The following is a 26,124-nucleotide window of genomic DNA, read 5'->3' as shown; positions in this document are numbered from 1 at the left end:
CCAAACTGACGTTTTCATAGCGACAGATAACTACAGGTCACCAGACATCTTGCCGCTTCTCTGCTCCACTCCTGCCTTGATGAAAAGCCAACAGCAAATGAATTTACACCTTTATGAATAATATACAAAGCACCCATCAAAGTTCTTGTTTATCTCCGAAATGTGTGACGTAATCCATGTTTATCATTCAGTTTGTTTCTCTCACTTAGTCATCGTCTTCTTCTCTTCTCATTAAACAGAAGCCTTTGGTCCAAGCAGTGACTTTGGGTATAGACCGTGTTTGTTTTCTTCATTCTATGCTCTGTGGTGTGAAATTTTAAGTACTTTCTTTTTCACCTCTGCTCATCCCCGTCCACTGGGCTTTTTCAAAATTCATGTCGAAATAATTATGCTCTGTTCCTCGATGTGTGATTCTGTGTAACGCAAGTGTGAAAAGGGTTTTTTTTTCAGTATTTTTTAGGTTAATAAAAGATTGCCATATAAGCTACATCCTTCTTTAAACACACTCAGCAGGTGTGTACACATCTTTGTGTGTATCTGGGTCAGGTTTTGCCTGTGTAACAGACTGGCCAGAAAAACAGCTTTATAAACACACAAAATAATGTCGTTGAAATTCAAAAAATTTAGGGGATAAAAAATATATGATATGATCTATATATCTATGTTCTTTCCATTTATCTGATATTATGTGTGTCTGTTGTTTTGTTTTTAGACAAACTTTGCTTTTGTACTAGTTACATAATTTTTATACTTCCTACAGTCCAGTTTTGAATTTTATAATTCTGTGTCCTTTTTTTATTATTTTTTACCTCAGTTCAATTCATTTTGAATAAATAAAAAAAAATCAGTGCATTCTCAATTCAACTCTGAATGTAAAAATGCAGAAAGGTTTCTCTAAGGGATAATAGATTAAAAAAACATATGATTAGCTCACTTTAAAACAATAGAAGTCACCCCTTGTTCTCGCTCTCTCTCTCTCTCTCTCTCTCTCTGTGGGGATTCTCTCTCATCTTGGTCATTAATGGAGACGGATGCCTGTAATGGGCTGTGGAAATGGACACAGATGCATCACTAAACAAAGTTGCACATCATAGTCATGAAAAAGCACAGAGGGACTTCTTTAAACATGAATAATGACTGCTGAGCACCCCAATCTCTTTTTCGCACCCTCTCTTTTTGACCTCCAGTTTCTATAATACCATCGAGGACAGAGTGAATACAGTACATCCACCTTGTTCCCTGTTTCCCTCCTCAGTCATTATTAGGCATTAAAGTTTTTGAGGAGGTGACTAAGCAAGTGTGCGACTGGGACTTTGCGGTAAGGGTGGGATGTGTTTGTTGCGGGGGGCCTCCATGCTCCGGGTGAACTGATGATTAATGGTCCAGCGACTTAGACTGTTGTTGATGTTACGGTATTACCACACACCCTGCTCAGCTGAACGTGAGAGCAACTCATCAAAACCTCTTAATGCCCCATCAAGTAATGATGGATTCATCTATGGATTTTCTGTCACTTAAATTTGAGCTATAAAATTAAGCTCAACGTGTCTGAGGTATCTGAATATCGGATTCTTAAAGGGGTAGGATGAAGTTAAGATGTTCTGGGTTACACAAAAGCAGATATTTTAAATAATTTTTTATTAATAATTTCAAAAATAATCGATACCCTGGGACCACTATACATTTTCACTGAATGGAAAAGCAAGGCGAACATCGTCAAAATATTTAATTTTGTGTTCCACTGCAGAAAAAAAAAAACCATCAGCATGAGTTACAAAGAGTTCATTTTTCTTTTTATTTACCTTTTTTGATGAACTATCCCTTTAAGTTCAATTTTTCAGACTGGGAATGATTTCCCCCACAGTCGCAAGAGAGGAATTTGAAGTAGATCAAACTTTGATGTTTTGTGACTCATACTTTGGTGAGTCTGTGTCACCTCACCTTGGCCGCCTGTTTCCCGACCCTACTCATAATGGTGATTTATGTATGTGCTTACTCTTTTCTCCTACAATAATTGACAATGTGATGAATGGCTTTGGAAAAGAAGGCAAGGCGCTCCAGCAGAACGGTAGTTTGTTCTTCTTGACTAGGAAGCAGACTCTAATGTCCTTTAAAAAGTGAGTTGCATTCATTTGCAGATAGCTTAGAATGGACAATCAGTGGCTGACAGCAAGGCAGATTTTTATCTAGTCAAATCAAAACTTAAAAGGCACATAAACCAAAAAAAAAAAGGAAAAGGGGACTGTTGAAATAATTAAGTCATTATAACTGAAAAAACTGACACATAACACTTTAACTGTGACCTCCAAAAAGAACATTTTCTCAAAAATGAACTAATTTAACTTTCCTAAATCATTTCTATGAGGTTCATGGCTAAAGAAAATGATAACCTTTCTACTCAGAGGAAACTTTAATGCTTTTGAATGTAGCTTATTGGTGCCTGTTGAACCACATGTGTGAAGGATCACTCATTGCTGTCACTTTTGATCATTATTGAAATTTCTTCAAGGCTGGCACTGTCATTATAGGAAAATCGTTCCAGTATTTTTTTTCTGGAGAGACCAGAACAAAAATGTATCAGTCACTTTGAATAAAAATGTCTGTAAAATGACAAGTATATATAAGAGAGCTGAGATTCAATGTCTGATGCCTCTGAAACACTTCTTTTGCAGCACACACTCACCATCTGTCTTGCCAGATATGTTGCAGTGCCATTAGACATAACATATTCACTGTCATATTAGTGTCATGTCTTCTTCATACCTTAGAAAGGTAGAATGGGCCACTGTTCTATATGTCTCTATATGAAAAATTAGCCTAAAGCATGCAGGAATGCTGCATTAAATGCTTTCTATATGGTAACAAATGGACATTTTCGAAAGTGACTGGCATGCTAAAAGTCTCTGGAGCACATTCAATAGCACTTGTGCCACTTTGTATGCAGTATTTAAACTTAAAAACCTGCATTTTGTTTACTATCCACCAGCATTCCAGTTTAACCCTATGATAAATTGCTGAAATAATGAATATTCCAGGTTAAGCTCCAGCTCAATAAACAGCATTTTTTTGAATTTTTTCTTTTTGAGCGCACATTTTGTTGTAGACATGATGGAAAATATGAGCTGAACACACTGGAGAGAACAGAGAAGTGTTTATCCGCTGAATGGCAGAATGTTTGACTGCACAGTTGTTCTTAGTTAAAATTGTCATGGCTGCACATGTTAATGTCAATGGCTACTTCTGTCTTTTCTCATGTCATGTCATTGACCTGTGAATTGGCAGAAGTGATTGTCTGTATGTCTAAAGAACGTCTGTCATACAGTACACTCCTGGTACGGATTAACTTGATTTCAGAAAAGAACAAATTAAGTTAACAAAAATTTAATTTTTATTTAATATTTCCTCACTGCCGTAGAGTATATTATGCTATATGTACAGCATTATGTAATGTGTGGATTTGTCCACAATTTGAAATCAGAAAAGATACCCCCACCCCCCAACACTTCGTTTTATTTTATTTTATTATTTTCAGATAAACATTGAGTGAGAACAATGTGAGGCATGACTTCTAGCTCAGTTTAGAGACACATTCAAGTAAACAAATCTTCAAGTTGCCTCCCCATATTAGTGTGTAAAAAGTCACAGTTAAACCCATATTCCCACACTGGAGATATTAACCCATCACCCATTTTACTATACACGCATACATGTACATTTCTTGACAAATGATACACTAAATCTGTAACACTTTATGAAGACAGACAGGGTGTAAAACAGGAGCTGAAGTGAAGGTATCAGCTGGTGCTGTGATTAATTCCCAATGGCTTTGGACAAGAGCGGCACCGACTGCATAGTTGACATAGCTGAGAAGAACATGATTAATGGTGCAAATGGCATCCTTTTGACCTCTCATACTTCTCTTTACCATTATTCCCCCAGTCAAATCTCCTCCGGTCCGGGCCCGTATACCCCCAGGGGAACCAGGGTAAATGGAAGCAGATGACTCCCTACTCTGTGCTGTAGGTTTGTGCCTGAAAGTGATTTCCTGTGTCTGGATGGAAGTGATAAGTATCTACACTGTAATTACACTGGCATTAGATCTGTGATTCATTCTGATTTCAGAAGTGAATTCTGTTGGAAATTCAGTTGTGATTCTGGTTAGTAGGTGAACTCTGATAGTATTGACTGGAGTTAGAATAGGAGTGACAACCCTATTTAGCTTCAGTGTGTATGTGGGACTTGTGGGGTTACCAGGTTCTTGGCCTTCTGAATGTCACATATAAACCTCATTAGTTTTTTCCCCTATATATATATATAGGGAGCTTTATTTTATGGTCCATGTCGAGTTGCCATCTATAGGTGATTGAGTGTGTTTTATCATAGCTGCAGACTCATGAACAAAGCTTTCACATCAGCCATAACACTCGACCTTTCCATTTCTTCAATTATAGCAATGCTATGTTTATGTCTGAGGGTGAATACAAAACAGAGGCAACCTGTAAAGCTGGCATGATGCTTATGTATCATCTGTACATGTGTTCCGGTTAATGAGAGATGGAAGAAGATAGTCAAGATATATAAAACAAATCCCTCTCTGATTGTAAGGCCTCTTCACCTTTCTCATGTCCACCCATATGACCTAATCAGACCTCATTATCATGACTTTGGCCGACACACTCCACGCTGAGGAAACTCGATATACAGCAGGCTCCCAGCTGATAGCACACGAGATGGATTTCATATCACATTAGACAGAACCGTCCTGGCGTGATGAAAAAGTGAACGATTTTGGTGAAAATCAGGCAGTGTGAGGAGGGAACATGTCCCTCTGTTCTTCTTTGACTTGAACGGTTAGTTTTGCTTATTGACTATTAAAAAACATTGTTAATTTGCTCTCTCTGATTTTGAGAGCAAGTTTTTCATTGCTCTGGGCTGTTGTGCAATCAAGGATAAGCCTCTGGTGTTCTCATGTCAACACTGTCAAAAACAGTTTTTGCTTGGTATCTAGTTGAAACCCTAACCTAACTAAATCCCATTCACTCCTGTTGGGTTTCTTATGGGTAATCTCTTCAGTTGATTTCCATCTTCTCTTTCTCTCCTTTCTCGTGGCCCTTTTTCTGCCCTGTTATTCTGAGCCTGTGCATGCAAAGGAACATTTCAGTGTACTTTGAAACCCTGTCACAATTCACTGAGGGACTACTGAAAGAGACCATCTTGAGATATAAAGCAGTGTTGATGGAAATTTGTTGCGACAGTCGCTATTCACACATACAATGCACTTAAGAAATGGAGACGTGGCTTGTTGGTTTGTTGCAAAGACCCATGGGATGATTGGCATACTGAAACATAGTTTAGAAAGATGATGTTTAGGCTTGTCATTGACCTTTGGCAGCAACTTCCTTAGTCTTCTCAAGGTTGTGGACAAGCTTTACCAGTCAGGAATCACTTTGATAGCACTGAAAAACATGTCAAATGTACTGAAAAATAGCTGATATTAAAATTCTATGCTATTTTGAACAATATAAATGATAAATAAATCAAACTTAAATCAGCGGTTTCAAATCCTATTGAATTCAGTTATCACAACATTACAATATGCAGTATGAAAATGAAAATGGATACTGAATTGTGGATTACAGTTTACATTTAACAGTGTCACATGATCCTTCTGATATGCTGAATTGGTGCACAAGAAACATTTCTCATAAGTGTTGAAAACAGTTGCTTAATAGTTTTGTGGAAATTGTGATTTTTGAAGAATTGGAAATAGCAGATATTAAGACTAAATGCTATTCTGTCTAAATAAATTATAAATAGAACACAAACTTAAAATAACCTTTTTTAAATGCTGCAAGTGAATTCATGTGGCACTGTGCATTGATATGAAATATTGATGTTCATTTGTAGATTACAGAATTACATTTAACAGTTTTGCTAAATTAGTTTTTAAAGATTAACATTAAGTGAGCATCAGATGATGGCATATGTAATCAACTGTAAAAATAAAATAAAATAATACAGAAAAAAGATACAACTAAATTTATAAAATAATTAAATACATTTAAAAAATCTGTAATATTGGACAATAACCAATGATACCAATACATTGTGCATTTCTAGCGATATCCATTTCCAGTCCATTCCTGTCTGTAGGTGCTTGGATGTTTTTTTTTTGTTTTCTCATACTTGTATCACTCTCATTATCAGGCTCCTGTGGATTTGATTTGTGCTTGAATGAATGTACACCATGTTCATGTGTGTGGAGAATAAGCTAATCAAGACGACAAGACCAAAGCAAATCCCACTCTATCCTGAGGACTCTTCACCTCACTCATGTCCACTCATATGAAATAATCAGACTTCATAATTACGACCTTGAACGGCGCACCACACACAGAGCAAATTCAATAAACTGCAGCCTCCCAGCTGAGAGCCCACTGGAGGAATGGATTAGTTTTATAATGGTGTTGCCATCCCAGTATTATGAGAAAAAAATGTTTTGACTAGGACATTGTGGAAGGGACAAATGATGAAAACATATCCATATAATGACTGAGTAATTCCACTGCTTTTCACCCCAGTGTCACTGGTTCAGTCAAACTCTCTTTCAGCTGATATAGGCTGATGTTCAGTGGCATGTTAGATCAGGATTAAATGTTTAGAGGTAAGGCTTTTCACTACCTTTCAAAAAACTGTAGTCAGTAAGATTTTGTGAAATATTATTACAGTTTTCAAATTTTAAATAACAGTTTTCTGATTTCCTATCATTCTGATATGCTGATTTGATGCTCAAGTAACATTTCCTGTTATCAATGTTGAAAACAGATGTGCTGCTTATATTTTTGTGGAAAACATAATACATTTTTTAAAAGATTTTGCATTAATGTAAAAATTGTTACTGTCCCTTTTGATCAATTTAATGTATCCTCACAAAAAAACAAAAAAAAAAAAACAGTTTGAATGGTATATTGTTTATATGTTTGTATTTTTCATCAAAATATCTTTTGAATTAAGAAGCCCATAAACTGACCCCATAATTATATTACACAAACTGTACAATAACAGTCCAGGTTCAGATGAAAATTAAACCAACATTGATTTTAGACGGTTGGATGTAGTTAATAAGAGAAGTCAAGGGCTTTTGCTGATCAGCACTATGAAATGCTGTACACCACAAGTTATTCTTCCCTCAGGAAACCGTAAAAAGGAAAGCAGGGGAAAAAGCAGCACCCCCTCTCTGCTGCTCATGGGCCATTTTGAGCCCCGAACAATTCTCTTAATCAAGCATTCTTTTATCTTCCACCAGAGGAGCTAGAGATCTGGAATTTCACAATGGCATTATGGCAAGAAACCTGACTTTGCTTAAATCCTTTTTTAGGATTCAATTCAGAGCTTCAAAGGGATTCTTGATGTATCAGACACCATTAATTAAAGCAGGATACAGGGCATGTACATCTTTTGTGTAGCACAGTCCACTTAGATGTTCTTCCACTTTTCTTGAAAACATTCCTGATGAGTTTTGGCCCTCATAAGTGCTACAAGACACAATTAAGTCCCACATCAATAGAATTGATCCTGGAGCAATTCTCTGATGCCCCTTGTGGAGAAAGATAGAGAAATATGGGAGAAAATTGCTTTCCTGACCTCTCACCTGTCAAAAAGAATCCATGTGAAGAGATAAATAGTCTATTCCTTAATCCTCATTGACCAAATCGTTTTTAGTCAAATTTTAAAGATCGTGATGGTTCTACTAAAGTTGGATGAATGAGTATTGCTATTTTAAGTACTTGTTTAATTAAAATGAATAACTTTAATATCTCTTGACTATTATTGTGAGAACATCTTTGATTGCCAGAATTTCAGGTGTTTCATCTTTACTAGGAAATGGCTGAAAAAATATTATTAATATTTTTCAGGTCTAAACTTACTGCAAGAGGTTTTTTTTTTTTTTTTTGGTCTTTAGTATGCACATGTGAACATATTTATTTATTTATATTTGTTTACTTTTCTACAGCCCAAATTAGTTAAACTGACATCTATGAATAAGATGAGAGACAATTAGTCAACCATTGGAGTGTATTTTTCAAGAGACTCTGACCTGACATTATTTATGTATTTATTTATTTAGTGTACTAGTTTCCATGGTGTAAAAAACTCTGTTAACCTATTCAAGTTATAAATATTAGCCTGACTTCATTAAGTATTTTAAGGTTACAAGAAGTAATAAATACCTCCTTATTTCTACATTTCTACTTTTTGTGTATAGATTCCAGTACCTACTTAGATTTAACCCTTAATTTGCATATCTGCATTTTGATGAATTAACAAGGAATCATTTTAAGGGTGAAAAACGAACTAGGAGAGAGTGCTGTGGTTTGAGACGTAGACGTCAGCTAGGCGGGGGGTAATAAAAACTCCCATTCATCCCGAGGAGGGGCATAATTGGCTTGACCACATCTTGAAACCTGTTCTAGAATATATGAGGCAATCATGTGTTTCTGCGTTATGCGTTTGGTAGACTCCAGTCCCACAGAAATAATGGGTTAGAAAACTCTACAAACCTGATGGATAACACTGACTTTACAAAGCACAGACTCTCGTTTCAAAACCAAACTGATTAAACCATAAACCATAATTAATGGTGCAATGATTGAGTCCAACGTGAGTCTGAGTTGCGCGTGGTGCGCTGGAGGAGATGACGGGAGCAGCGCGCACTCGGATGAGAATCACATAGAGCACAATCTGAGTCCGACCGGACACTTGGTGGTCGCCGTGTGCCTTGGATTCATCGGAACTTTCGGGTTTCTCAACAACACGCTCGTTCTCGTCCTGTTCTGTCGCTACAAGATGCTGCGCTCGCCCATGAACTATCTTCTGATGAGCATCTCAGTGAGTGATCTGCTGGTGTGCGTCCTCGGCACCCCGTTCAGCTTCGCCGCCAGCACGCAGGGCCGGTGGCTCATCGGACGCGCGGGATGCGTGTGGTATGGCTTTATCAATTCATTCCTCGGTAAGTCTGTATGTTAACAGCAGTGTCGTTAAACAATTGAAGTAGGCTTCGAAGGCACCTGTATTGGCACTTTTGAATCGCACCTCGCATGCGCAGCCACAATGTAAAACGTTTTTACCGGTTAAAATGTTGTTTGAGAGTTAGATGTGTAATAAGACAGATGCCGTTTGTTTTCTTAACGTTCTGCGTTCTGCTACTTGCAGCTCGTCGGACCTGTTATTACGCCGTAATCAAAACGTTTGTCTTTCAAAGTGAACAGATATCAGTATCATAAAACATTGATATAAAAATATAATCTAAAAAGATAAAATAATTTTTTTATATTTCATCATACTAACTAGACATTAACTTTAATTGACTTCAGAATTAAGCACGTTGTTTGCACATTTAGATTTATCATTTAATTTTGAAAGCTTTGCAGTATATGTTGTTAACCCCCTAAATAAAAGTTGCCACAAACGATGCAGGTCGGGTTTTGTTAGCACAATATCCCAAAATGCACTGTACAGTTCACATGAACTATAACCCTCATAGGTGACTAATCCAACATATAGGCTTTGTTTACACATTATGTGAAGGCAGGACTTTCATCAATCAGTTTGATGGATGTTGTCTTGTTGACATTTTAAACTCCTTGTCCTGGATATGTTTTAGATTGTGAAACATGTGTTGTGTTTCTGGAAATGTGCCATAGTAAAATTAATGTATTCTTTGCTGACTACAGACCAAAGAGAGAGCGAGAGAGAGAGAGAAATGCTCAAATGTACACAAAAAGTCTAACCCACTAAAATTTTAAACTTGCCAAAGTTACTGCGTACAGAAATAAGTTAATCGCACTTTTTAAGCCACTATGAATTTATTTACTGATGACAAAAATTAAGGTGTAACTAACTATTTAATGAAAACTCAATAAATAAATAAAAATGACAAAATATTGGAAACAAAGATAATGAAAACTTTTTTTTTACAGTGTAAAATTGAAAATATCCGTACGTGCATAATCAGAAAGGTGTTAAATAAACACACCAGGGCAGGGGTGTATTCTTCTTCTGATTAGGGTTTAGCGCTCAACCTGAAGGCAAGGAGAACTGTGTAGGGAAATAAGATGTGTGCTGTCCTGTACTTGACCCATAACATCCACTCTGTAATGGGGCAGAGTGTAGTGCACAGGTGTAGTGTTTCCAGTGAGTAGAATAGCTGTTCTGTTGTTAATTAACAGGTGTTACTTTTCTGGTGCCAGCAGCCGTTAAGATCAAATGGGTCTTTGTGATTATATGACAACAGATTTTAACATCAATGCTTTAGAACTCTTATATAACCTAGTTGGTAAATAAAAAATGTTGTTGATGCATTATAATGGTCAAAACCTGAAATACTGGTCAGGGTCCCTTGCTGAACAAAGCTATAGGAATCACCATTGGTTCAATAAATCCATGCTTACAGGAGAACTAAGATTGCTTTTATGGAGAAAACCTCTGTAATTGGTTCCAGTCTGTGAAAGACGGATGGCAACTCATGTCATTCCTTTCAAAAGGCACATTACTTGCTTTCCTGTTTAGCTGTCATCAGGAACTGCCATGTACTTTACATGATATAAGTTGCTTCTTTACTCATTCACAATGTCTAAAGCCATTATGATGCTAATTGTAAGCTGTGGACTATACACTTGTTTCACTGATTACTGCTATCTCCCTCAAATGAATTACACCGATAAAGTGCTAACAATGCTGATATTTACAAGACAAAAAAAATGTAAGCCTTTATTCTTTGAACCAGCTGTGAATGGTACAGAACAGCTACATTGTCAGGCTCATTGAGATATAACTTCATCCAGACATGGTACACATTTTCAGTGCAGATTTTACATAAGCTACACACTCACATCAGGCATAGAAAGAGGTGATTGCCAGCATGGCAGGATTTTGGGAGATGGAAAATGCAAGCACATCCATTTTGTCTTTCTTTGCTTAAAGTTTAGGGATTTCTGATCTGCAAATTTAAATAGCCCAAAAAAAAAAAAACCTGAGGAGTCACAGATTGGCCTTTTAGCTTAATTTAAAAACTTTAACTTAAACCCTGTCTGGTTTGTAGTGTCGCACAGTCCCTATTTCACTGCTCAAAGCCCAATGTGACTGCATTTTTAGTTAATTATTAAATAAGGGAGCGTCATCATTTTTTAATCTTTTTTTTTCAACTATTAAAAGACAGATTTACAGTCTTATGTGGACTGATTGGCAAACATCCTAAATGGTGAACTACACAATACACATGCAGAAACTGTTTGTGCATCTGGTAATGTGATTTTTTTGTGTCCTTGTGCATTTGGCAAAACCAAACAAACTCAGGGGAATATTAAAATACCACACCTGAAATTGAAGGCAGCTGTGTTTGACTGCAAGGTCTCTCAAAGCACAAGGGATTGTGTATTAGTAAAATCATGCCAAAATATATTGCAAAATAGTGCCAAGTAAGGGTGTAAATGTGCTGTTATAAGAAACCAAGAGTTCAACTGTAAAAACTACTTTTAATATGTAAACACTAAAACAGGTTTTCTGAAGAGGAAGTGGGTTAGATGATTTGTAATAGTAGATTGAAAAGAATTGTTGTGGGATTAATTTAAAGGAATAGTTTATTCTCATTCTCACGGCACCCATTCACTCCAGAGGATCAATTGGTGAGCAAGTGATGTAATGCTAAATTTCTCCAAATCTGTTCAGATGAAGTAAAAAACTAATCTACATCTTGGATGGCATGAGGGTGAGTACATTTTCAGCATATTTTCATTTTTGGGTGAACTATTCCTTTTAAAAAAAAATTCACTCAGAAAGAGCTAAATGTCACAATTACGAAGAAACAGAAAGTAGCACATTAAATTAAACATGACATTTTAAAGTATAAATACTTTCTCGTAAAAATGCTTCAATAATCTTTATTTACAACTTTGAAAAACATTTTCACAGTTTAGAAAATCAGGTCCTTACTAATGGCACATATTATTGAATAAACATTTGGTGTAGGATTTAATTTGATACAATTTCCCTCAGAAACTGCTGGTAAATTTCACAAATAACTGCAAAGAAACCCAATTAAAAGTTTGAATTAAACATGATGTTTTAAAGTAAAAAGACTCAACATTTTCTAGTAAAACGTTATCCAATTATCTTAATTTCCAACTTAGAAAAATATTTTTTTACAGTGTTCAAGTGTATCGAATTCAAATTTTTTCCCCTTGATTTTAAGCAAGGTAACCCCACAGCACTGAGCTTGATGTATATTTACATTTATGCGTTAAGCAGATGCTTTTATCCAAAGCGACTTAAAGTGCATTCAAGCTACACATTTTTTTTGCAAGTATGTGTGTTTCCTGGGAATCGAGCCCACAACCTTTTGCGCTGCTAACACAATGCCACAGGAACACTTTTGCACTTCTGCAGTACATCCCATAAAACTGCAGATTTGGCCTTTTAGTCAGCGTAAACAAACCTTTATTACAAAGGTAATAAGGATCTGTAAGCAACCCAGAAAGCAGCTATTACTCATAGCAGCACGTTGTGCTGTCTTTGTATCTCTCTTTGTTTGTACAGGCGTCGTGTCTCTAATCTCTCTGGCGGTGCTCTCATACGAGCGCTACTGCACCATGATGGGGGCTACGCAGGCCGACTCTACCAATTACAGAAAGGTGGCCATGGGTGTTGCCTTTGCCTGGATATATTCCATTATTTGGACTCTTCCACCACTGTTTGGATGGAGCTGCTATGGTCCGGAGGGCCCTGGTACCACCTGCAGCGTCAACTGGGCCGCCAGGACAGCCAACAATGTGTCTTACATCATCTGTCTATTTATCTTCTGCCTTATTCTCCCTTTTATGGTGATTGTCTACAGCTATGGCAGACTCCTTCAGGTTATCACACAGGTAGGTGTCACAACCACCACTGTCTACTACAGCTGATGAGTTATTGATTTCAGAGAAGCTTTATGCCTCATATTACAAACCATACGCCTGGTTTACTTGGCTTTGGATGCATTTCTTGAGTACTGGTTGCACAATAAATTAAATAAATTATGAATTAAGAGTTTTTTTCTTTTGTTGAACCCAAAAGAAGATCTTTTGTAGAATATTGGTAATCAAACAGTTGATGGCAGCATTTACTTCCACAGTATATTATTCCATAAATATTATTATTTTATTATATACATTGGACTTAATAAATATTGTGCCTAATTTACAAAAAATATAACATTTTCATAGTGAATTTCCCCCTTCTAGAAGCAACAGAAGTGTAGATCAAGGCACCATGAAATGTGTGCAATACAATACAATACAATAGCAGGAAAAACATGTTCTCCATGCTACTGAGGGAAAAACTGTCCTTGACTCCCTCTCGTTACATTGCAGCTTGTTATTGTAACAGAAAATGCAGCAAATTATTTATGCAACCTGCCACAAGAGAAACAATTACCTGGACTTCAAATTCAACTTCAATTAGCTTAATATTCACAAATCATTATTCACAATGACCTTTTTGCACCATTAATTAACAAAACCACTCTGCAGTCCTCTCTCTACATGTGGTTCAAATTAAAAACAGTTTGAATAGGTTGGCTCACGGCAGTTTGTCTGTGTTCCTCTATCATTTCCACTTTACCAGAGGAAGCTAGTTTAATTCTTTTTCGAACGCTTGCTCCAGAGATGTCCTGTGCTGTCAGGTGATCAGCATCTGCAGTCAGCAACAATTAAAAATTGTACTCAGTGTTTTGCACAAAACATTTTGCATGCAAATTAAGCACCGTATTATGTTGGGAATGGAGCAAATTGTGTCAAAATTTGCATGGAGATGAGAAGAAAACAACATTTCAATGGAGAAGTAGTTTTTATTTGATGTCCCCAGAGTGGGACAATCTTCTGGAGTAAACAAAACACAAATGCTCTCAAAGCTCCCACAATTCTTTTCCTTCCTCCCACCCCTTTCAGTATGGGTGAGCTAACAGAGGCCATCAGCTGCTTACATTAAATCCTCTGACACAACAAATAACTTTGATTTGCAACCGAATTACTTTCAATAGCAACAATATCATCTCGCAAGCTCCATCTTCTCTGTGTCTGAACAGACTACAATGTATGAAATAGATGTTTCAGCACTTTTAATAGACTGTGATGTTCCGAGAGAGTTCGTAAATTAAAACATTCATGTTTATGTAAATTAGCCCTGCCTAAAATAGGCCATTGAGGCTTTCAGCACTGGCGGATTCACCTTTTCATTTCACTTCATTCAGCAGCAATTCATTGTCATTGCATTAACATAAGCACTCTCTTTATAAAGGTTTTTTTTTTTTCCTGTGAAAAAGGCCTGCTGAATCTCATTTTGGTCTGAAGGTCATCTGTAGATCCACAATGAACTAAATGTGACGTTGTGGTTATACTTTATCACGGTACTGTATATAGGTCAAGACTTAGCGCTAGACATCAATGGTGTGATCTAACCCTCAAATCAAATCAAATCAAATACCCTGCTTCTCTGACACATCCATGCTTGTGTAAGCAGATAACTTTGAGCCTGGGCTTGTGTTGATAAAAGCAGGAACAAAGGGAGGTCTTCTTACCCTGAGTGGAAATCATTTTCAATTAATGGGTTACGATCTCACAAAGGCAGAGAAACGAAAATTAACCTTTAGTAAAGACACCTCACAGGGCTTATGACCTTGCAGTCTCTTTAAGCACATATATATATATATGAGATGCACTGATTGCAATTTTCCCATTTCTGATTAGTTTAATTTATCTATTTATTTTTAACTAGTGTGACCTACCATTACAGATTTTTGCAGTACTATAACTGACAGCAAATGCCAACAAAAATTTTCAGTGCAAAAAAAAAAAAAATGTACATAATACAATAAATTATTGAACATTACAATTCCCCGAATCTGGACTAAGTTACAGATGTTCTCTCATTTAAACAACTCTCAGCATAAAGTGCTCTGTGACTGAAAAGAGGTAGAAATAAGAAATGAACTGAAAATGAATTCCTGTATATAACAAAACAGATGTAATGAAAAGGGCCTTTTAAAAAAAACAACAACAGGGTTTCAGCACTTCACGCTTGAGCTACTGATTAAAAAATAGTAATCATTCCTGTAAACATCCATCAGAGAGGAAAAAGACCACTTTTTGCACTTTCAAGTCATTTGTCATGATTTTATTTTATTTTTTTTACCTTTTCTTGTGTAGTAGCTTTTGTAGTGTAATTATCTAATATGGACCATCTCCATAAAAGTTTACATGCTTCTTTAGAATCAGGTGCATATGCTCAGCTAATTTTGTCAAGATAATTTCCTCGCATTTAAATCAGGCTTCTTGTCAAGTTGGGCAAGTAAAATTCTCTCACTCGCCCCTTTAAAAAATCGAATTGTCCTAGACAAGCATTAATCCAACACTGTGGTGCCCCCATGGTTTACTTTGGCCCTACACGTATTACAGATTGCAAACTTTGTCTTTTTCACTCAGAGTGATGAACTTCCACACCGATGACATATTTACATTCAGATGTGAGCATTGCAGTGATGTCAAAACAGACCAGCTCAGAGTTGGCAGACTTTAATGCAGGTTTGGAAAAAGCGCTACTCTAAGAGTAGAGGTGTGACCTCGGCATCCTGGCTAAATTCGCCGATTGGCCTCTGACCATCATGGCCTCCTAACAATCCCCATATCCGCTGATTGGCTTCATCACTCTGTCTCCTCTCCATCAGTAAGCTGGTGTGTGGTGGGCGTTCTGGCGCACTATGGCTGCCGTCGCATCATCCAGGTGGATGCTGCACACTGGTGGTGGATGAGGAGATACCCCTTGACTATGTAAGCGCTTTGAGTGTCTAGAAAAAAAGCGCTATATAAATGTAAAGAATTATTATTATTATTATTACTCCTTTGAGTGCTTAAGTGTTCAAGTTTTCTCAGATTTAGCATTTTTGAGCTCACATATACATTACATTAAACAATTTACGACCATTCAAGTAATTTAAACAATCATTAGAAACTTTATGTTTCGTATGGTTTCTTATAGAGTGGCATAATGATACCTCGCACAAAATAATTAGCATAATGGTGTCCTGAATATGATGAAATAATTTGATCAAAGGCATTTTTCCTAATCTGCTGCCTTCAATTTATTTGGATGTCATTTAATGCAAACCAATTATAGGCCAATCGTAGCGTGAGATCAGATAACTGAAGCGTTGTCTCCACTGTATTAGAGTGATTGTAGTTCCTCTTCACTGGTACTGAACCACGGGCGCAGAGGCGGAATGCTGATAAGCTTTGAGTATTTTAGACAATTAGCACCCTGTGTGTTTATACGAGATGCAACTCTGACTGTTCGGTGCGGTGGAGTCCTGGGGGGACAGGTGCCAGATATATTCCCCATCCACTCTGCTAAATCTCAAAGGGGTGATAAAAATGCCACATGATGTTATATTACATAGTAACCAGTTCCTCGATTAAGCTGAAGCCTCTTTTTATTTCGCATACATCACAAGCAGTCAATTAGATAATGATTCACACCTTTGTGATCAATAAGACTGCAAACCAGTGCTCAAGCTCTCCCTGACATATGCTAGGGTGGATTTGGTAGGCTTTGTGCCTTCGTCCCCCAAAAGTGTCACAGTGTTATATAAATTTGAATGAAGATTTAACAGTTGCATATTTACAGTGCATAGGGCACATACAGTTATCCTCCCAGCTCCTGTCGCTCCACTCAGCCGTTGACTAACCCATCCAAACTGTCACCCAGCAGGGGATCCACTGCCTTCCCAAACACCAGCCTCATTTGCTCAGACACGACCTGTCTCTTTCTGTAAACTCACACTGTTGGTGGACCGGAGAATACTGGGGAAACGTGGGGTGAAAAACCCAGAGGATTTGCCACTGTAGTTTCCACCATCCTTTGAGACCGAACCATCCGTTTGCACAGAGATCAGCTGGTTAGACGGAACGAGAGAGAGAAACGAAGTTTATATCTGCTGCAAGTCATGTTGCCAGCTCTGAAAAGTGTTGACCTCAAGTGAGGTTTCAAGGAAGAAGTTTTGCAGGTGAAGCATTTTGATTTAATGCAATTGGTTTGGATTAAATGTTGGAGTTTGGGGGAAATTGGTTAGGATGGTTTTTGTTAGAGTTTACTACTTGCTATAAGTCCTTTCTTTTCTGGATGATATAAAAGTTTGAAAGTAAAAAATCAAAATGCTGCCAAAATCTGCAAACTGCTCTGACTTTCTGGAACTATATCGTTGACTCACCCAGACTGTACATAGAGGCAAATATCTGTGCAAAATTTGTGTAGTGTATTTCAGCCTTTACTTTTCAAACTGCATGTCTTGAAAGGGATCATTCACCCAAAAAAGAAAATTCTGTCATTCATTTACCTAATTTATGATTATAACTTGATTAGGAGCCTTCAAATGACATTGACAGTCATGTTCAAGTCTTTTTGGCTTATTGCTATTCCAGGTTAAGTGGCCAGATATTGTGAAAGCTGCTTTCATACCCTAAATATGGAAGAAATGAGCTTCAAAGACCAATGACAGCTTAATACTTACAGCACTAGTTGGTAGATCTTGACCAGGGGTGTCTAATTCTGCTCCTGGAGGGCCGATTTCCCACTGAGTTTAGCTCCATTCCTAATGAATCTGAACCAAATAATCAAGTTTTTCAGGATTACTGAAAACTTCCAGGCAAGTGTGTTGAGCCAGACTGAAGCTAACCTCTGAAGGACATTAGCTCTCCAGGAGCAGGATTGGACACCCCTGGCTCTTAGCTAACCCTCTCTTTCCCGGTCTTTCCTCATCCCCTCATTTCAGACAGAACAGACAGCCCTCAAGATGTCAAAAAATTCAGCAAAACTCTGTTGTCACATGTCCCTATTACAGCTACTGCTGAAATGCTACTCTGCACTCCTGAAAGAGAAACTTATGAGGCATGTCTTAAAATGTGCTGCGTTGTCATATTCTATCTTGTGCTATTTAGAGCCGTTTTTGCTGTTGTTGTGGGAATTTTACAGCATTTTTTAAGGTTGGACAGGTGGAATGAATCCTTAGTCCTATAATAAGTCCTGGCGAATGGCCTATATAGAATTTTATGGAGTGGATCTGTGTTCTGGCATTTATTTGTACAATCACAACAGTGTATTTCTATACCACAAGACAATACTTTTCGGAGTTTTTAGAAGCAGAAGTTGTTGTAAACTTCTATAATGGTGAATGGAAATGGAAAGAAAAACTCTAATATAGCATTTCTATGACATTCCAAAAGTGTGTGTGGGGAGGCTGGGGCAAGAGATTTTGGTGGTCAGAAGAGAAGCATGTAAAATTAGTTGTCCCTCCCTCAGCCGTTATATTAGAAACACTCATAGCATTAGTTTTCTGAAATTCTATGTCAACGTTGTATAACACAAAGTGAAGTGTTCTAAATATAATTTTGTTTTAAAAACAAAAAATTATTAAAAGAAATTCAAGATTTACAATGTTCTAGAAATGTGACATCATAGTTTTTGAAAAGGATCTCATAAGGTAACGGTATTAAATTTGAAAACAAATTGAAAACACTATTAAAAGATAGAAAATATATCTAAATTAATTGCAATTGTGTAAATATTCCACTACAAAAAAAATTTAGTTGTTTTTGAATCGTTTTGAATTTTATTTAAATGACTCATCTGAATAAACTGATTCACTAAAATGTCAAAATGGTTTGACTTTCGGAAATTTTAAAAATGTTGACATGCGCTGTTCTTTCTGCTCAAACTTCACATATGAAATTTGTAGGTGGTCCTGGATTCAGAGAGATTAAAGATACTTACTGTAAATAATTTTAGAATTTATCCTTTTCTCAGGACCAGTCGCAAACAAGTTGCTATCTAATTTGAGCTCTTGCACAGTTCAAATAAAAATGATATATAATATATTATTATATAATTTGTATTTTCTTAGTCTATAATTAGTGGACACAAATTTTCATTAACATGTTATGACAAATAGAGGGATATAATTACACACAGAAAATGAGATTAGTGGAGGAAGGAGTGTTTGTATTACTCAACACACCCTCATTGCTGGTTTCCAGAGAATAGAGTGCAGACATGAATGAGATTAATTCATTTTGCAGGACTGTTTACTTAAAGGCACTGATTTATGCATGCTGTACAAGCAACTGTAGCTGCTTAAAGAATAGACGGAGACTGGGAGCAATAAAGAAAGGAATGCATAGAGCAACAAACTCTCCTGGGAACTTTTTAGCAGCTATATTCACAACTGTTCTGCTCACCTGTCAGACAGAAGATATAATGATCTAGTCCACTGTATTTGTTTAGTGTAGGTGACGACAGATCAGGTTATGCCTCAAATCAATCAGGAGACATTCGTCAGGGCCTATTTGACTGAAATGGGTCGGACTAGAATGAAGTTTTATCTCTCCTTCTCTTTTCTGTCACTCAACCCTAACTCCTCATCCATATACTGTACCATCTCCTTTTTTCTCTCTCTCTGGCCGACACTTTCTTTAAGTCTGTTTTAGACTTTGCTGTGTGTTTCCGACTCACTGTTCCATGTGTCAGTCCAGCCGACCATCTTTCAACTATCAGCTATCTTTCTCTACTTAATTATTGTCTCTCACTTATGTGCGTGTGAGAGAGAGAAAGATACATGGATTTTACTGGCAGCTATTTTAAATTCTGTTACTCCTATTACTTTACTTCATCTGAAGTCTGAGAACACATTGCAAATCCTACTACTGGTTAATTGATGGATGGATGGATGGATAAATTGATTGATTTATTCTTGGATGTTTTCTTTCTTTCTGTTTTATTTAGTATTGAAATATTACATTTATTTAAACGTATATTTAAATTATTTCAACTTTATTAATTTTATTACTTATTTACTTATGTATTATTTATTTACAATATTTTATTTATTTTTTAAATGTATAATTTTTTAATATATAATTTTTCCCCTATTTATTTATTTACTGTTTTACTGATCCAGAAAAAACGGTGTTTCCTAAAGTTTGTCATTTTTAGTCATTTCTCTTAAAAAAAAAAAAAAAACTTTGGTACTTGCACTTCTCTATTCTTATTTATTATGTAAAATGTAGAGGGTAGGTTCTTAAAGAGGGTCCTGTGCACAGGAAAATATTTGAAATGGCGTAGTAATAATAATAATAATAATTCCTTACATTTATATAGTGCTTTTCTAGGCACTCAAAGTGCTTTACATATTTAGGGGGTATCTCCTCATCCACCACCAGTGTGTAGCATCCACCTGGATGATGCGATGGCAGCCATAGTGCGCCAGAACGCCCACCACACACCAGCTTACTGGTGGAGAAGAGACAGAGTGATGAAGCCAATCAGCGGATATGGGGATTGTTAGGAGGCCATGATGGTCAGAAGCCAATGATCGAATTTAGCCAGGATGCCGAGGTCACACCTGTACTCTTTTCGAAAAACATCCTGGGATTTTTAATGATCACAGAGAGTCAGGACCTTGGTTTTACGTCTCATCCGTAGGACGGTGCTTGTTGACAGTATATTGTCCCCATCGCTACCCTGGGGCCCTAGGACCCACACAGACCTCAGAGTGAGCACCCCCTGCTGGCCTCACTAGCACTTCTTCCAGCAGCAACCTAGTTTTCCCATGAGGTCTCCCATCCAGGTACTGACCAGGCTAAGCCCTGCTTAGCTTCAGTGGGAAACCGGTCTTGGGCTCCAGGGTGATATGGCTGCTGGCTATGGCAATGTCATTAATGTTTGAAAATTTCCCATTATAGGCTTTAGTGATTAAAGGTGCTGTATGTAAGTTTTTGTCTACTAAAGCATGAAAATATCATAATATGTTTGCAGATATTTAATAAACATGATAAGTTAACGTACTTTTTTATCTGAAAAACAATGCTACAGTCAGATATATTCCCTTGAAAATGTGCGTTCTGGTCTGGAATGTCAGTCTCTGTCAGGGTTGCCAGGTTTTCACAACAAAACCCGCCCAATTGCTACTCACGTTTCGAGCGGGATTGCCCTAGTAACATGCAAACATTCAGATTTTCTTTCTAAAATGTTTAGCTATTGTATCTTATACTGGTAGCAAGTAATAGCTTCTTGTATGAAATTAATATATTGTTTATGTGTGGACAGAATTCATTACCATTTATAAGGCTCAGTATTGATTAGGGTTGAAAAATGTCAGTGCAAGTCACCTAGTGGGCAGCACACCGACGTACAATGCCGTTGTGCTTTGGGTGTCCCAAGTTCAAGTCCCAGCTCACAGACCTTTTCCGGTCTTTTCCCCCTCTCTTTCTCCCACTTCGCTTCCTTTCTGAATATTGTCCTATCATCATAATAAAGGCAAAAATGCCCCCCCAAAAAATGCAGAAAATGTTCTAAACTTTCCAGAAATTTTGGAAACTTTCTGGAATTGTTTTAAAAACTTTCTGAAATTTTTAGGATTATTATTAGCTCATTATAATCATTTGTTTCAGAAATCAGTTTTCACTGTTTTTGCTTCAATAAAAAGAAGTGGCTCTTTTGTTTGAGAAATCATACTTACCTGGGCCGGGTTTCCCGATAACGATGTATCTTAGCTCTTAAGAGCGTTTTCTACGTGCAAACTTACGAACGCTCGCAGCAATTCCACGAGCGTTTCCCAAAAATGCACTTAACATGAACGCGCGAGAACGCGCTCTACGTGCTACTTAGGAGTCGCTGTCCATTCGCGAAGTGCTAAAATGTAACCTTATATGGAATCGTATTCTGAACGTTTAACCTAATAATTGTCATCTGTTTTGGATTACCAATCAATACAATCAAGTCTATATAAAGCACCTACATACAGGCGGAGACACTGACAAAATGGCTGAAAAAAAAAAAAAAAAAAAAGATACCTTTCAAAAGGATGAAATTAATGTCCTCTTAGAGGAGATAGAGAAAAACAAAGATGTGTTTTTTTTCATCTTGTTTTCCCCTTTTTATTTATTTCATTTATAAATTCATGTAAACAATAAACGAGTACAATAAAGTCTACAATAAAGTACAATCAAAATATTATTATATTACTGGCGTTGCAGTGTGTTAAATCTAGATAAAAGTGTAATCTGCCGGTTGTCCTGCAGGTGTCCTCATAAATCTGTCTTCTTACAATGCACTTGGGGATGTACGATTACTCCAGAGCACTCGTAGATCTACGAAGATTTTCAAGTGCTACTTAAGCTACGATGCTTTTGGGAAACAGACCGTAATATTAAGATCAATCGTACGATCGTTTTTACGATCAACTTAGGCTTACGATGCTTTTGGGAAACGCAGCCCTGGTTGTGTTTTATATTAGTTTTTTGCATGCTGTTCACAACTTGATAGAAAGACATTTCTAACCATTTTCCGGAACATTTTCATCACCATTTCATCACATTCAAAACTGACTACAAACTGATGATCACAACTCTTTACAGTGATGCTAAAAACTCAGCTGTGTAGATAAAACTTTTAAGGACCGTCACCATCTTGCTTAAGTCTTTCAAATTTAACCCTACACCAGATCAGCAGAATATCAGGTTGACCGGAGAACTGAAAGATTGATCCATGTTCCCCTGACTGGCGACAGAAGTGTGTTTTTCCAAGATCAGAGAAGACTGGAAAGAGATCTCCAGAAACCAAGTTTAGTTTAAAGCTCTCAGCTGTGATTGCAGCCACACGGCATTCAGAATCTTATAGCCACATGTTTCATGTCCACCTACCCATATAACCGAGGGATCCTCCCTGACCAAAGGCTCTCTGACAGCCACAGGAGCTGCCACATGCAATATCATCTCCTTCACAGCGCTCCATGCTGCTGGGTTTGCCAACTTCTGACTCCAGGGCTCACACGTGCACCCAGAGGGGAGAGTCTCATTACCACAACACCACCACAACATTGGGTTTAGATGTGTAATGCATGCCTGGATTTACATGTACTTGCCTGCTCTAATGATGTGGAATCTTGGGGTTTGTGACTCTCCAGGCACATTTTAGAAGTTTGACAGCTCTGGATGTCATCAGATTTAGGTGTTTTTTAGTTTTTAATCTATTCAATCTAGTCTCCCAGAGGGGAAAATTTGTCTATTTATGCTAATAAGGTTTTGAATATTGACTGAGCCTATGCTTTCACACTTTGTGTGATCATTATAATGTTCCCAAAGCTTATTTTCTGTCCTAATTTTCCCTATTTCACAGTGTATTTGTTTAATCCATTTAGCATTTTGTAAATAACTGCTTATAGTTGCTATTCCCCAGCAATAAAGTTTCATCACAAGTTGTGCTGTAATTACTGGAATTCATTTGAGGATTATGGGAAGTGGACACACCTACACACACTGTCTCCTATTGTGATACACATCTGAGGTTGTCCGTCTTCAGTCATGGTATCCTGTGTTTAATGTGACCATGAAGTTTCCACCTGTCAATCAAACTTCAATTGGGTGGAAGTTGTGGATGTCTTGTGGAGTACAAACCGCCTTTTTTCATCCGCCAGTCACGTCTTCTCCTCACTCTTAATTGGTAGTGTGTCCACAGATGTGCCGCTGGCTGTGGCCTATGGGGATGACTTTACACCCCCACAGCCCTTCACACCTTACATGCTGTGTTATTCACAGCATGCACCCTTGAGTGTTGCCCTTCTCTGCATATAGGACTAATTTTTAATGTGACCACTAAAAAAAGACCCAGAGAACTGTGGCACAATTCAATGGGGAGCCATTTAGCAACTTGACATTGATCTGACATTCTGCTAAGGAATAATTTGTCAAGTTGCGGCCTCTGCTCGAGATGGAGGGTGGAAACGAAGGTGTCTTGTGAGGAAATGGCCGGACATGTTACACTCCATTGCTCTTAATTAGCTCTTAATCAAAGCACTATTATGTTGCTCTGGGTGCAGGGTTTCAGCCATTACATTGCAGAAGTACAGACCCATGTGTTCATGTTGTAATTTAAAGTATAGGATATAATTCAAAGCATTGTATGACTCTGATCATTAAGTTATATGTGAGGAAATGTGGCTTAAAGTAAAGGTGAATTCTTCCATTGCATACTTTCTGTCTTTTCCCATCCATATTCATTAATTTCACTAGTACAGTATAGTCACTTACTTAGGTGTGACAACACAGATCGGTCACTGACTCTTTCTGGTAATGTCTTCAAAACGTCAGTCATGTGAGAACCAGTGCTGTATTCACATCAGTGATGTTGACGTTATATTTTTAATCTGGACATGAATGCAGGAACAATGTGATTTGAGTATTTTTGCCTTATTTTCCAGTTAAGAAAAAAAAATTCTAGGAAAAAATTTTAATTTGGGTTGCACGATGGTTATTAATATAGTGCATAACATTAACCAGCTCAAAGGAGCACTGTTGTTTGAAGATCACAAAAATGAATGATAGACATATATTTTATATACATTACTGTTCAAACGTTTGGGGTGTGTAAGACTTTTAAGATGTTTTTAATGTGGAAACTGAGGAAGAATTTGTGACCAGTAAGTTAAAAATAATAGCATTTATTATTAGAAATATTTTGTCACTTCTGATATATTTGTTGTGTCCTTGCTGAATAAGAGTATAAAGCTCTTTTTAAAGGGGGATGGGGAGTGATGATAAAGAAAATGACTTTTTATTCTGCATCCACATTGGGGTCTGAGAGGAAATGACACTGCAGAGCACCACTGCACCAAACTTCAGGGACTGAAGCTCAAGCAAAGTAGCAACTGTCAGCTCTTGGGCGCCTTCACCAAAAGAGCACTTAGCAGCCAGACAAAGTGCTACAACACTGAGAAAATGGTGCTTCATGCTCAGTAGGCAATTCTACAACGTGTAACGGGCCTTTTGTTCACCCATTGTTGTGTTTAAGGGTCTATTACAGACCAGAGTGATCGATTTCATGGCTATATCTATTTCTGCCCAGCTAAGCTACGCTAAACATTCATTGAGGCGTTTAATCTGTGAATGTCTGCATGTACAGTTTTAATACTTTAGCTAAAGAAGCAGTGACGCAGCTGCACAGTGTGATGTCATGTATCACTTATTTCTCTTTCCCCTCCTTTTCCTCTTCCTTCATCACAATGGCAAAGATGAGCAGGATCAATACAGCAGTGAGCCGTAAGCGGGAGCAGCGTGTTCTCTTCATGGTGGTCACCATGGTGGTGTGTTACCTGCTGTGCTGGCTGCCCTATGGGATCATGGCCCTGCTTGCCACATTCGGGCGTCCCGGCCTGGTCACACCAGCAGCCAGCATCGTTCCTTCTCTGTTAGCCAAGAGCAGCACTGTCTTAAACCCTGTCATCTACATCTTCATGAACAAACAGGTGGGTAACAGATAAATGGTATTAATTGCTTATCAGTCAATGTGCAAAGATACTATGCTTGTTTTTCCCAGATATGTCCAGGCCGCGATTTCCAGATTGCCTAAAATGTCCAGGTTTTGGATTTGATTCATTGATCATGCCCTCTTTAGTGCTCAAACATTATATGTTCACGTAGTTTTGACCATTCTCTGTAGAACCCAACTCCTCAACACGATTGGTTGATTAGTACAATGTCTGCATGCTATTTGTCAAACTATCTTTCAGTCATTATTTTCAGGAAGTGGAAACACATTAGGAAAACAAAGCCAATATCGGTACATATTAGGCAATTTAGATATCCCGGCCTTGACATGTCTGGGAAAAAGATGACGTATGGTCAACCTAGTGGATGGCTATGATATGAATATTACATTACAAGTGATATTTGCTTTAGATTATTTGATTGTAAATGCAGCACATACTTTTACATATTTGAATGCTTTAATCACACTTAAAAATGGATGAATGTTATTGTAAGAAAACACATAGGCTACTTTTTTGATAAAAAATTTTTGTGTTAAAAATTACCTATAGAATCACGAGTGGTTGTAAAAATAACTAAGAAAAGTAATGTCACATTAGACAAATTGCGGTTTAGTTGCTATTTTGTTAGCTAGCGTATGTAAACTCAATTTAAGCATGGCCATATGGCAAAAACCATCAAAACCTCCTTTGAATGTGAAATATAGAGCCTGTTTTAAGCT

The 26,124-nt window shown here is 37.4% G+C and overlaps 1 protein-coding gene across 1 annotated transcript in view; it reads left to right on the top strand.

Moving 5' to 3' along the window:
- Positions 1-8,551: 8,551 nt before the first annotated feature.
- tmtopsb (teleost multiple tissue opsin b) overlaps positions 8,552-26,124 on the top strand; it is a 30,340-nt gene continuing 12,767 nt past the window's right edge. Inside the window, exons 1-3 of the mRNA XM_026237897.1 lie at positions 8,552-9,010; positions 12,595-12,923; positions 25,148-25,381. Of these exons, the coding sequence (XP_026093682.1) occupies positions 8,647-9,010; positions 12,595-12,923; positions 25,148-25,381 (927 nt within the window). The 5' untranslated portion in view covers positions 8,552-8,646. The remainder of the gene's footprint in view (positions 9,011-12,594; positions 12,924-25,147; positions 25,382-26,124) is intronic.

The sequence above is a fragment of the Carassius auratus genome, chromosome 49 (genome assembly GCF_003368295.1).
Source record: "Carassius auratus strain Wakin chromosome 49, ASM336829v1, whole genome shotgun sequence".
Lineage (NCBI taxonomy): Eukaryota > Metazoa > Chordata > Actinopteri > Cypriniformes > Cyprinidae > Carassius > Carassius auratus.
Note: the sequence above shows the minus strand (reverse complement) of the source record. Positions and strands in the feature narration are given on the sequence as shown.